The sequence below is a fragment of the Xyrauchen texanus genome, chromosome 23 (assembly GCF_025860055.1).
Source record: "Xyrauchen texanus isolate HMW12.3.18 chromosome 23, RBS_HiC_50CHRs, whole genome shotgun sequence".
NCBI lineage: Eukaryota > Metazoa > Chordata > Actinopteri > Cypriniformes > Catostomidae > Xyrauchen > Xyrauchen texanus.
Window position 1 is genome coordinate 39,604,888 of NC_068298.1, and position 12,019 is coordinate 39,616,906.

A 12,019-nucleotide genomic window follows, 5' to 3' on the forward strand; every position below is an offset into this window, starting at 1 on the left:
GTAAAAGATTTCTTGACGCGCAATTTTAATACAATCCGATTAATTTTCTTTATGCAGAGAAACTCGTTCTCATGTTCATAAGCCATTAAATTAACGCAAAGATGAGTCGAATGAGAAAAACGTTGAAAGCTGTTCAGAAAGAGCTGAAGGTGAGTGCGTTTTGTTTCTATTAGCTGTAGTTACATGCTTTCAAATCTGCATGTTGCCTTTTCTATTTAGCCTGTCAGAAAAATAGAACCCAGATTACATTATATTTTTGATATGTGTTTCCTGACAAATATAATATGTATGTAATCACGTATGCAATATGTGATAGATTATGTTATATTGCTCTTCAAATTATGTTACAAGTGTAATAACATCATATGCCATTTGTAGCATTTAATAATATCACATAGTGTGTAATGTTATACATGTAATGCATAATCTCATTTGTAATTTTTAACGCACAATATAATTTGTAATATTACGCATGAAACAGTTTTAGTTTAAAAAAAAAAACAACAACTTTATTTTGTCATAATTATATATGAAATGGATCGTATGGTGTAACCATGAGTAAACTTCTTGATATTCTTAAATCAAAAATTGTGTACACTCTAGTTCATTCAAGGTGCAAGGAAAGTATTTTAATACAATTTACTTTATTGTATTGCCATAATGTCTGACATTTAAAGTCATTATTATAATTGTTATCATTGTTTGTGTGTGTGTGTGTGTGTGTGTGTGTGTGTGGAAAATGCTATATATATATATATATATATATATATATATATATATATATATATACATACACTCACCTAAAGGATTATTAGGAACACCATACTAATACTGTGTTTGACCCCCTTTCTCCTTCAGAACTGCCTTAATTCTACGTGGCATTGATTCAACAAGGTGCTGAAAGCATTCTTTAGAAATGTTGGCCCATATTGATAGGATAGCATCTTGCAGTTGATGGAGATTTGTGGGATGCACATCCAGGGCATGAAGCTCCCGTTCCACCACATCCCAAAGATGCTCTATTGGGTTGAGATCTGGTGACTGTGGAGGCCATTTTAGTACAGTGAACTCATTGTCATGTTCAAGAAACCAATTTGAAATGATTCAAGCTTTGTGACATGGTGCATTATCCTGCTGGAAGTAGCCATCAGAGGATAGGTACATGGTGGCCATAAAGGGATGGACATGGTCAGAAACAGTGGTGGTGGTGTAGTGGGCTAAAGCACATAACTGTTAATCAGAGGGTCGCTGGTTCGATCCCCACAGTCACCACCATTGTGTCCTTGAGCAAGGCACTTAACTCCAGGTTGCTCCGGGGGGATTGTCATTGTAATAAGTGCACTGTAAGTCGCTTTGGATAAAAGCGTCTGCCAAATGCATAAATGCAAAATGCAAATGCAAACAATGCTCAGGTAGGCCGTGGCATTTAAACGATGCCCAATTGGCACTAAGGGGCCTAAAGTGTGCCAAGAAAACATCCCCCACACCATTACACCACCACCACCAGCCTGCACAGTGGTAACAAGGCATGATGGATCCATGTTCTCATTCTGTTTACGCCAAATTCTGACTCTACCATCTGAATGTCTCAACAGAAATCGAGACTCATCAGACCAGGCAACAAAAAGGCATTTTCGCCCACAGGACTGCCACATACTGGATGTTTTTCCCTTTTCACACCATTCTTTGTAAAACCTAGAAATGGTTGTGCGTGAAAATCCCAGTAACTGAGCAGATTGTGAAATACTCAGACCGGCCCGTCTGGCACCAACAACCATGCCACGCTCAAAATTGCTTAAATCACCTTTCTTTCCCATTCTGACATTCAGTTTGGAGTTCAGGAGATTGTCTTGACCAGGACCACACCCCTAAATGCATTGAAGCAACTGCCATGTGATTGGTTGATTAGATAATTGCATTAATGAGAAATTGAACAGGTGTTCCTAATAATCCTTTAGGTGAGTGTATAATGTCAATATTTGAATTCCCTATCATGGACACAAAGATTACATTTCTATAAACTTGACACTTTTGTTTTAAACTAGTGTTTTTGAAAGATTTATCATGTGTATTGTCTCGAACAATCTTATTTGTCAATCACCTGTTAAGCTTGCAATTATTATTACCAGAATTCTTGCAATAACATCTGATATGTAATATTGGACATACTAATATTTTAAATAATTTGTATTTATATATGTAATCACTGATAATAATGCACATGTAGTAGTATTTGATATAATACCGTTGAAGTCAGGAGTTCACTTAGGTTCACTCAGATACACTTAGGTTGAAGTCATTAAAAATAAATTTTTAAACACTTCACAGATTTTAAGCAAACTATAGTTTTGGCAAGTCTATTAGCATCTAATTGTTTACAGGCAGATTGTTTCACTTTTAATTGACTATATCACAATTCCAGTGGGTCAGAATTTACATACACAAAGTTAACGGTGCCTTTAAGTTTCTTGGAAAATTCCAGAAAATGATGTCAAGCCTTTTACAATTATCCAGTTAGCTTCTGATAGGAGATACACTGAATTGGAGGTTTACCTGTGGATGTATTTCACCTCTTTGCTTGACATCATGAGAACATCAAAAGAAGTCAGCCAAGACCTCCACAAGTCTGGTTCATCCTTGGGAGCAATTTCTAAACACCTGAATGTACCACATTCATCTGTACAAACAAAAGTACACAAGTATAAACACCATGTGACCACTCGGCCATCATACCGCTCAGGAAGGAGATGCATTCTGTCTCCTAGAGATGATTGTAGCTTGGTGCAAAAAGTGCAACTCAATCCCAGAACAACAGCAAAGGACCTTGTGAAGATGCTGAAGGAAACCGGTAGACCAGTATCTATATCCACAGTAAAACAAGTCCTATATCGACATAACCTGAAAGGCTGCTCAGCAAGGAAGAAGCCACTGCTCCAAAAACGCCATAAAAAGCCAGACTACAGTTTACAAGTGCACATAGAGACAAAGATCTTACTTTCTGGAGAAATGTCCTCTGGCCTGGTGAAAAAACAAATTGCACTTTTTGGCCATAATGACCATCGTTATGTTTGGAGGAAAAAGTGTGAAGCTTGCAAGCTGAAGAACACAATCCCAACCGTGAAGCATGGGGGTGGCAGCTTCATGTTGTGGGAGAGCTTTTCTGCAGATGGGACTGGTGCACTTCACCAAATAGATGGCATCATGAGGAAGGAAAATTATGTGGATATATTGAAGCAACATCTCAAGACATCAGCCAGGAAGTTAAAGCTCAGCCGCAAATGGGTTAAGCACAACAAAGTCAAGGTTTTGGAGTGGCCATCACAAAGTCCTGACCTCAATCTGAATATTTGTGGGCAGAACTGAAAAGCATGTGTGAGCAAGGAGGCCTACAAATCTGACTCAGTTACACCAGTTCTGTCTGGAGGAATGGGACAAAATTCCAGCAACTCATTGTGAGAAGCTTGTGGAAGGCTACCCAAAATTTTTGACCCAAGTTAAACAATTTAAAGGCAATGCTGCCAAATACTAACAAAGTGTATGTAAACTTCTGACCCACTGGGAATGTGATGAAAGAAATGAAAGCTGAAAGAAATCATTCTCTATACTATTATTCTGACATTTATCATTCTTAAAATAAAATATTGATGCTAATTTACCTAAGACAGGGAATGTTTTCTATAATTAAATGTCAGGAATTGTGGAAAAACAGAAGTTTACATACACTTTAACCAAATACATTTGAACTCAGAGTTCATGTATGTAAGATTATACTTACAAAAATATGACTCATTTGCATCTAGAGGTTTTGTTGATATCTGACATTCAGAGTGCAGTTTCATCTCTGAGGTTTGTCTTTTTTTTTGTCTTTTTTTTTTTAGAGTGCAAAAGAGACCAATGGTGTTGTGGAGTCTCCGCAGGCCCTGGACATCTCATCCATAGAGAAAGCTAGTTTCTTTCAGGGAGATCAGTATTCTGATTACGGTATGATGACAAACTCAGGAGAGGTGTGGCATAATGGTTAAAGAATCTGGGCTGGTAACTGAACGTTTTTATCACCGTTGTGTCCTTAATCAAGACACTCCTAGGTATTCAGCAGGACTGAACCTGTAATAAGTTTAAGACAGACGTTTACATGTTTTTCTTATGCAACAGACCCAAATATGATAATTCCACTTCAAGTGACCCTCTTAACTTTTTAAACTGCCTTTTTAACATGTAAATGGCAGCTTATTTCCATGTATTAACACCCAATGTGTGACAAAATTAAAGGGGTTATGAAATGTGTTTTTTATTGTATTATCTTCACTGATAATGGCAGTAAAGTTTTTTTGCACAAAAACTATCATAGTCTAGTAATAACCCTGTTACCAGCCCTCTGTCTGAAACGCTCTGTTTTGGCCACAGCATTTCCTTAAAACATCAATGTAAACACCCAATGTTCTGATTAGCTAACATTGTGCAGCCTTCAAATTTAGCCAAATTTGAAACTTAATCAGAAGCGAATAAACAAGCTCTCAAAAACATTATAAAACTTAATTTCAGGGTTTACACATTACGCACATCCAACACATTGCATCCGACTATATTAAACTGTTTACTCAAGCACATCAGCACCATAACTATGTCATGGCATTTGAAATATTCATGAATGAAATGGTTCACTCACAGTTTTGTTGTCAAGCCCGAATGTTTTTAACTGCCCAATTCTTCAATAACAGTTCCTTTGCAACACTTGAATTGTATTATGACTGGTTCACATGCTGTGCATGATGATATTAGCTGCACAAACCCAGTCCATAGCCCGATGATTAAGACGCACACACATTGGTGCACTGAGTCGCAGATTGTCAGAAACACATCCAAGCGGTCAAAGACGTCCAGCTAGTGCTTGTTTACTCTCACCAACAATTACAAATGGCACAGATGGGCACAAGCAGAGCAGCTGAATGAAGCTGAACGGAGTCTCCATTACTGAGTTGAATTTGACACAACGTCTTTTAAAAGTGCCGCAATAAACATGACATGGGTCAAATACAGAAGCAAGGAAATATAATGACAAAAGAGGTGTGGTATGTTGGATAAATATAAATGGACTAAATTGTGTATTGCACATAATTATTGCTCTATGGGGCAGTTTTAACTGTTCATAAGGTGAATGGCATGAGGGAAAAAACGGTTCCTGTGCCTGATGGTTCTGGTACTCCATGATCTTTAGCATCTACCAGAAGGCAACAGTTCAAAAAGGTAGTGAGCAGGGAGAGTGGGATCCAGAGTGACTTTTCAGCCTATTTCCTCAATCTGGAAGTGTACAGTTCTTGAAGGAAGGGCAGTGGGCAACCAATAATCCTCTCTGCAGTCCGAACTGTCCTTTGTAGTCTTCGCATGTCCGATTTCATAGCTGAACCAAACAGACAAGTGCAGAGGACCGACTCAATGACTGCTGAGTAGAACTGTGTCAGTAGTGCCTGTGGCAGGCTTTTTTTTTTTTTTGCCTTTTAAAGGCAACATGTAGTTTGCCAAAATAATGTTAATGATATGACATCACTTTTTCAACGTTGGAAGGAAAGAGTTAATGAAATAGTGTTTAAAATCCCGTAAAGAATGAGTTGATGTGTGTTCTCTATGGTCTTTTGCAGGCAACCCTCTGCACAGCACGGCATTGGAGGAAGATCTCAGTCCTGGAGCAGAACAGAGGCAGAAGTCCGTCCCAGCAAAGACTGCCCGACAGCATGTAGTGGAGACTCAGAAGACAGTAGGTCATTCTGGAGTTACACACAATAAGGAAAAAGCCAGAAACATTCCTAAAGCTTTGAAAAAAACTGATGCATTAAAGGAGAACCACAAGCCATCTCAGCCGACAAATCAAGGAGCAAAATCCACGGAAAGGTGAAGTGTGTTCTTTTGACATTACAATGAGTTTGAATTGTTTTGCTAGCACAAGTTTGTCTTTATGAATCACTTTAATTACACACAAATTTTCCCTGTAACTACAGAAATGTTAAAGGCAGGCCTCTACCAACCATATCAGAAGACAGAGAGGATGCAAACAAGAAAAAAACGGCAGTCTCTGCGACAGTCGTGTCCAAGGTGAGGATCTCATTTGAATTCTCCTGTATATTTGATGATGGGTCTGGGTCTTCATTTGAATCATCCCGGTAGTGATTCCCAAAATCCAAGATCGAGATGTCTAGCTGTTGTTGTTGTTGTTGGTGGTTATGGCAGCAATGTAAAGTCATTTGCTTGTATGCAGAAAGCATTTTTTTTTTTTTTTTTTCATGGCAGAAAGCAGGTAAAGGGCAGAGGTCAGCAGAAGACACCCCAGAAGAGACCCACAGACAGCAGAGGTCATCATCCTCAGAGGAGCTGACAGATGAGGATGAGAGCTTTGTAAGTCTTACAATCCATTTATAGGTAGCTACAACTCTTCTTCTACTGGACGGCTGCACTGGCACACAGGACAGGCCAAAAGCAGCACATGTGAACGGCTTGTGCTGTCTCATGTAGCCAGACATCTGAGTCTTATCATTAAAGTCAGCTTTCAGCTTATTCTGGCCTAGAACTGCCTATTTAGACATGTTTCACTGACATTTAAAGCCATTTTGCATGTGTGTTAGTATTTATCTTGTAAATTCAGTACATTCTTTTTCAGCATCCAAGCAAGGAGAAATCTAAAAGTGTGAAGGGGAAACTGCAGTCAACATCCAGTCAACAGCATAGCGGACACAAACAGAAAAGGAAATCTTCATCTGAATCATCAGGTATAAGACAGGTGTAGAATTTACTTGTTATTAATAGATCTTTTTAATCATAATTAAAGGCAACTTTGCATGCATTAAAATGGATCCTATGTACTTTCTTACTAGATGTTCCTGGTCTGATTAAGAACGATCCATCACAAAATTCCAAAGGAAAACTAGTTTAATTATTCATCAAAATGTAGTAACTTACTCCACCTCTGAAACAACTTTTTTTTTTTTTTTTTTTTCAGCTGACATCACTATTATTTCATGTTTAATGTTGTTCAGTCACTTTCAGGTCTGGCTACATTCTGTTATTCAATGCCCACTTTTCATTATCCAACCAATTCTCGATGTATATCAAGTCCTTTTGCTTTCTTGAATATCCTCAAAAGTCATTTTGAAGTGTCACATTATGGAAATAAAATGGACTGAAAATGTTGTTTCATGTTGACTTTAAGTGGATCAATAAGTAATCTGGTGTGGCTGTTACATGTTGAATGTGTCAAACACAAGTGAATTGGTTTTTTTTTTCTGTAGAGAGAGCTGGACCCTCTAAAAAGCCCAGAGATTTGAGAAATCCAATTGATCTTGATGTGGTGCTTGATGCATTCCAAGACTTTGTTACCCAGTACAAGTACGTTTTTGACATTATTTCAACAGATCAACAGTGTTTTCATGATGTCTGGTGCATTACGAAGGTAAAGTGTACAATTTCTGTGCCGCTAGCATCACCAAACAGAATTGCAAAAAACGCAACTTTTTTTTTTTTAAACTCTTATCTGTCATTGGTTGAACAAGCAGATAGTCCTGCATACACATACCATTGCTTAAGCCAATAGCCACGCAGACAAACAGTGCAATGTATAGAGAGAGCCACAGTGTTTACACTTTTTGAAGAATCAACCTATGAATGGCCTACTTATAGTTGTTTCTGTACAATAAACCGGGACAAGAGGCATTTTTACATTACTTTCTCTTTAAATGTTGTGCACTTGTATAATTGGAGTGTAATGCTGAAATATCATATCGTTTGATGTCATTTTTCTGCAGGCAGTCTGTAAACTCTGACGCAGTCAAACATGCCATCGATGCTTTCAGTCGCTCATTTGAGGAGCAGCTCTCAGAGATGGTTAGATTTATTTTTGCATCTTCATTGAAAAGGAATAGAAACAATGTTCATGATGGCATAATCATGTATTCAAATAATTTATAGAAATGTATTATTTATTCACAGATCACTTCAACAAAGGAACTCAAGAATCTGAAAAGAGAGAATGCCAAGGTAAGTGTCCCTTAAATGACTGCTTTATTTTGAATAGCACTAATATTTTTAATGGCATTGAAAGTGTTGTTCTCTCTCAGCTCAACAGTGCTATTAACCGGAAGAGGACCAGACTTGTGGAAGCCAATAATGAAGTTATTAAGTAAGAACTGACAATGTCAACATGGTTTATGCTGTTATGGTTAGGGTCTGTCATGCTCAGTGTTGGGAAAGTTATTAAAAAAGTAATTCACTATAAATATTATTTCACATCAATCTACACTCCATACCCCATAATGACAAAGCAAAAACCATTAATGCAAAATATTGCAAATTTATTTAAAATGTCAATGTGATATTTCAGTTTTTTATAAGTATTCAGACCCTTTGCTATGCCACTTGAAATGTAGCTCAGGTGCATCACAAGGGCCTTGGTAAGAGAAGTGACCAAGAACCTGATGGTCACTCTGATTGTGCGATGGGAGAAACTCGCAGAAGGACAACCATCACTGCAACACTCCACCAATCTGGGCTTTATGGCAGATTGGCCTGACAGAAGCATCTTCTCTGTGTAAGACACTTGAAAGCCTGGTTGGAATTTGCAATAAAGCATACTGCGAGAAACAAGATTCTCTGGTCTGATGAAACTAAAATTGAACTGTTTGGCCTCAATTCTAAGTGTCGTGTCTGGAGGAAACCAGGCACCGCTCATCACCTGCACAATACCATTCCAACAGTGACACATGATGGTGGTAGCATCATGCTGTGGTGGTATTTTTTTAGTGGCGGGGACTGGTCAGGGTTGATGGAAAGCTGAATGCAACAAAATCAGAGATATCCTTCATGAAAACCTGGTCCAGAGTGCTCAGGACCTCAGACAGGGCCAATGGTTCATCTTCTAACAGGACAGTGACCCTAATCACGCAGCCAATACAACACAAGAGTTGCTCAGGTACAACCCTGTGAATGTCCTTGAGTGGCATATGCAAAGCCTGACTTTAAACCCAATCGAACATCTCTGGAGAGACCTGAAAATGGCTGTCTACTGACTGTCCCCATCTAACCTGACAGAGCTTGAGAGGATCTGCAGAGAATGGCAAAGCTTGAGAGGATCTCCAGGTGTGCAAAGCTTGTTCCATTATACCCAAAAAGACTTGAGGCTGTAATCGCTGCCAAAGGTGCTTCAACTAAGTACTGAGTTAAGGGTCTGAATACTTATGTCAATGTGGAGTGGTGGTGGCGTAGTGGGCTAAAGCACATAATTGGTAATCAGAAAGTCGCTAGTTCGATCCCCACTGCCACCACCATTGTGTCCTTGAGCAAGGCACTTAACTCCAGGTTGCTCCTGGGGGATTGTCCCTGAAATAAGTGCACTGTAAGTCACTTTGGATAAAAGTGTCTGCCAAATGCATAAATGTAAAAAATGTAAATGATATTTCAGTTTTTCCTTTTTAATAAAATTGAAACTTTGCAAAAAAACAGTTTTTTGCTTGGACAATATTGGGTATGGAGTGTAGATTGATGTGAAAAAGCATTTTAGAATAAGGCTGTAACAAAATGTGGGGGAAAAAAAAATGAAGGGGTCTGAATGCACTCTACTGTATGTATACTCGCTTTTTTATGAGCCTTCTTATTTTCTGTCTTATCTCTCAGGGGAAAGATGCAGCTGAGGACTCTTCAGAAGGATCATGATGAGCTGGAACAGAGACTCAAAGCTTTCAGAGAAGGGACCTCCTTCCTCACCAACCTGCAGGAACTCAACAGGAAGTACCTGAAGCACCGCACGGCTTATCCAGATGAGGTGGAAACGGTGAGGAAATCTCATTCTGAAGGGATTAAGACAGATTACAGGTCTGATTCAAGGGAGTGGTGGGCTAGAAAAGCTGTTTCTCAATTTTCTTTTATTTTTGTGTTCCTGTGAGTTTTGTGAAATTTTTTACAAGCAAGCCAACCTGTCATTTTGTAGGTTTAGGAGAATTGGGGATTTTTCCTGTATTTTCTTATTTATTTATTTTTTCTTATTTCATGTCTTTTCTCTTTTGTCTGACAGTATGGCCCATCCTGCATGGCTGCCATGTTGCTGGAATCCAGGTGCATCATGGGAACAGAGCACCAGCTAAAGACTATCAATGACCAACTACAGCAGGTCTTAGATGAAGCACAAAATTAATAATCATCAACACACGTTCAGCTCATCAAGAAGATTTAATTGAATGTTACAGCTTGTCATACTGTAACAGGTGGATTTATTCTATATTAAATATTGTACATTTAAAAATCTTTACTACTGTGGGGATGTTTTGAAGAGTTCTTATTATCATGGCTTGTTTAAATGTGAAAATGTATTTGAACTGTCATGTCAACATGATCACACTGGAAGTCGGTATGTTGTTTCCGACACTTCAATACCCTAGGATTGGCCACATTATGCTGACTCGCCTCCTCTCAGACATGTTTGCATCGGCTCCAGTACATATAACTTCCCCTGTGGTGTGACCAGAAGCACGTTATGTCAGCAGCATGGGAGTCCTGGGCTCAGATCCTGCTCTGAAACCAGGAAGTAAACGTGTTTGCATTATCAGAGATGAGCATGATTTTTGATGTTGCGTTTTCCCTTCTAACATTACATTTTTCCTCCACTGAGGGTTAGGTTTGGGTTTGGGTTTGGGTTGGGGGATTCACTTTATAAAATATGCATTCCTCTTCACTGTATTACTGCCTGTACAGCTTTGCACACATTGCAGAACAATGAACGATGAACAAAACAAAATGAGGTTCATTTCAGAAACAATAGCGAAACATTTAACATACAGTATATCCAAGCAGACATGACTCAAAGCGAATGTCTGCATGGCAGTAAATTGCAACCATTCCATCAGAAAATAACACATAATAAATATAATTTCACAAGCATGTATGACATGAGTGGATACATTGATGATACCATGATGTTTTCAGATACCTGATTCTAATTGGCTGAAACGTGTGCGTTAAAACCATTTAATGCATAAGTATTTCCAGTCAGTTTTAATCACTGATCTATGTTAATGCACCTACTCTGCAAGAGTTTTATGCCTCTTACCTCTGGACATGAATATACAGTAGTGTAGCAAGACTGAGGAGTCAGAGGTTAACTGTCACATCACACAACACTAAGTCATGCAATCATATCTTTAATCAACTGAAATGCTACTGGAAAAAACAAACAAGAGAATTAGGAATGCACCTTCACTTTCCTCTTACACACCCATAAGGCTTGTAAGAAATGTATGGCTTGACATTCAACTATGTCTTGCAATGAGGGATAGAGAAGGGAAAAAATGACCTATCAAATACATCTTTCGCTGCCCAGCAAGACGATTTGAATTGAAATATGGCAAACAACATCTAATATTGGTGCGCTTTTCAGCACCAGGCCTGCCCAAAAGGGAGGCATTGCACGTGACTAATACCGGCGCTCCAACATATGCCTCATGTCCATTTTACCAATTATTTGTACATCTTTTTTTTTTTTATTTAAGTAAATGTAATATCATCACACTGCTCTGTGTCTGATTTAGAATGGGCAGAACTCTTGATCTAACAACCTGTAGATAAAGTTATCCGTTATTGTTATTCCAATAAAGATCTGCACTAAAAATCAAAGACGTCTGCAACTAATCAATGTTGGCAAATGAAGTGACCATTGTATAATTGGGATAATCCACAGCTAGGTGTACTAAACGGTTTTGAATGCTTCGTGTTGGGTGGTTCTTCCTCTCCACATCATGTTATAAAAAGTTTTAACTTACACATAGCTGTGAATTATCCCCTACATGTGTAGAATATGATAAATGCCTTATTGTAACATTACACCTAATTAATATTCATAAGCCAAGCAGATAAGATTTATAACGTCGCCCCCACACACACACACTTTTCAGATTAGTTTTTAAAATTAATTAAAATCATTTTTAATATATTGTTTTTAGAATAATAAAGTGAAACAAGATAAGCACGACTGCTGTGTGCATTTTTC

General features: G+C 38.3%; 1 protein-coding gene across 1 annotated transcript; it reads left to right on the forward strand.

Moving 5' to 3' along the window:
• Nucleotides 1-11,588, forward strand: cenpu (centromere protein U). Its single transcript, XM_052089194.1, has 12 exons — nucleotides 1-149; nucleotides 3,879-3,981; nucleotides 5,637-5,886; nucleotides 5,994-6,087; nucleotides 6,283-6,387; nucleotides 6,650-6,758; nucleotides 7,278-7,374; nucleotides 7,791-7,869; nucleotides 7,975-8,022; nucleotides 8,103-8,164; nucleotides 9,655-9,811; nucleotides 10,052-11,588. The coding sequence occupies exons 1-12, from the start codon at nucleotides 102-104 to the stop codon at nucleotides 10,169-10,171; spliced, it is 1,272 nt and encodes a 423-aa protein (XP_051945154.1). The 5' UTR covers nucleotides 1-101; the 3' UTR covers nucleotides 10,172-11,588.
• Nucleotides 11,589-12,019: the final 431 nt, after the last annotated feature.

Coding starts and splice junctions, on each gene's coding strand:
- cenpu (XM_052089194.1), top strand. CDS start 102: ATGAGTCGAATGAGAAAAACGTTGAAAGCTGTTCAGAAAGAGCTGAAG. Junction 6,388..6,649: donor CAGATGAGGATGAGAGCTTT/GTAAGTCTTACA, acceptor ATTCTTTTTCAG/CATCCAAGCAAGGAGAAATC. Junction 7,375..7,790: donor GACTTTGTTACCCAGTACAA/GTACGTTTTTGA, acceptor ATTTTTCTGCAG/GCAGTCTGTAAACTCTGACG.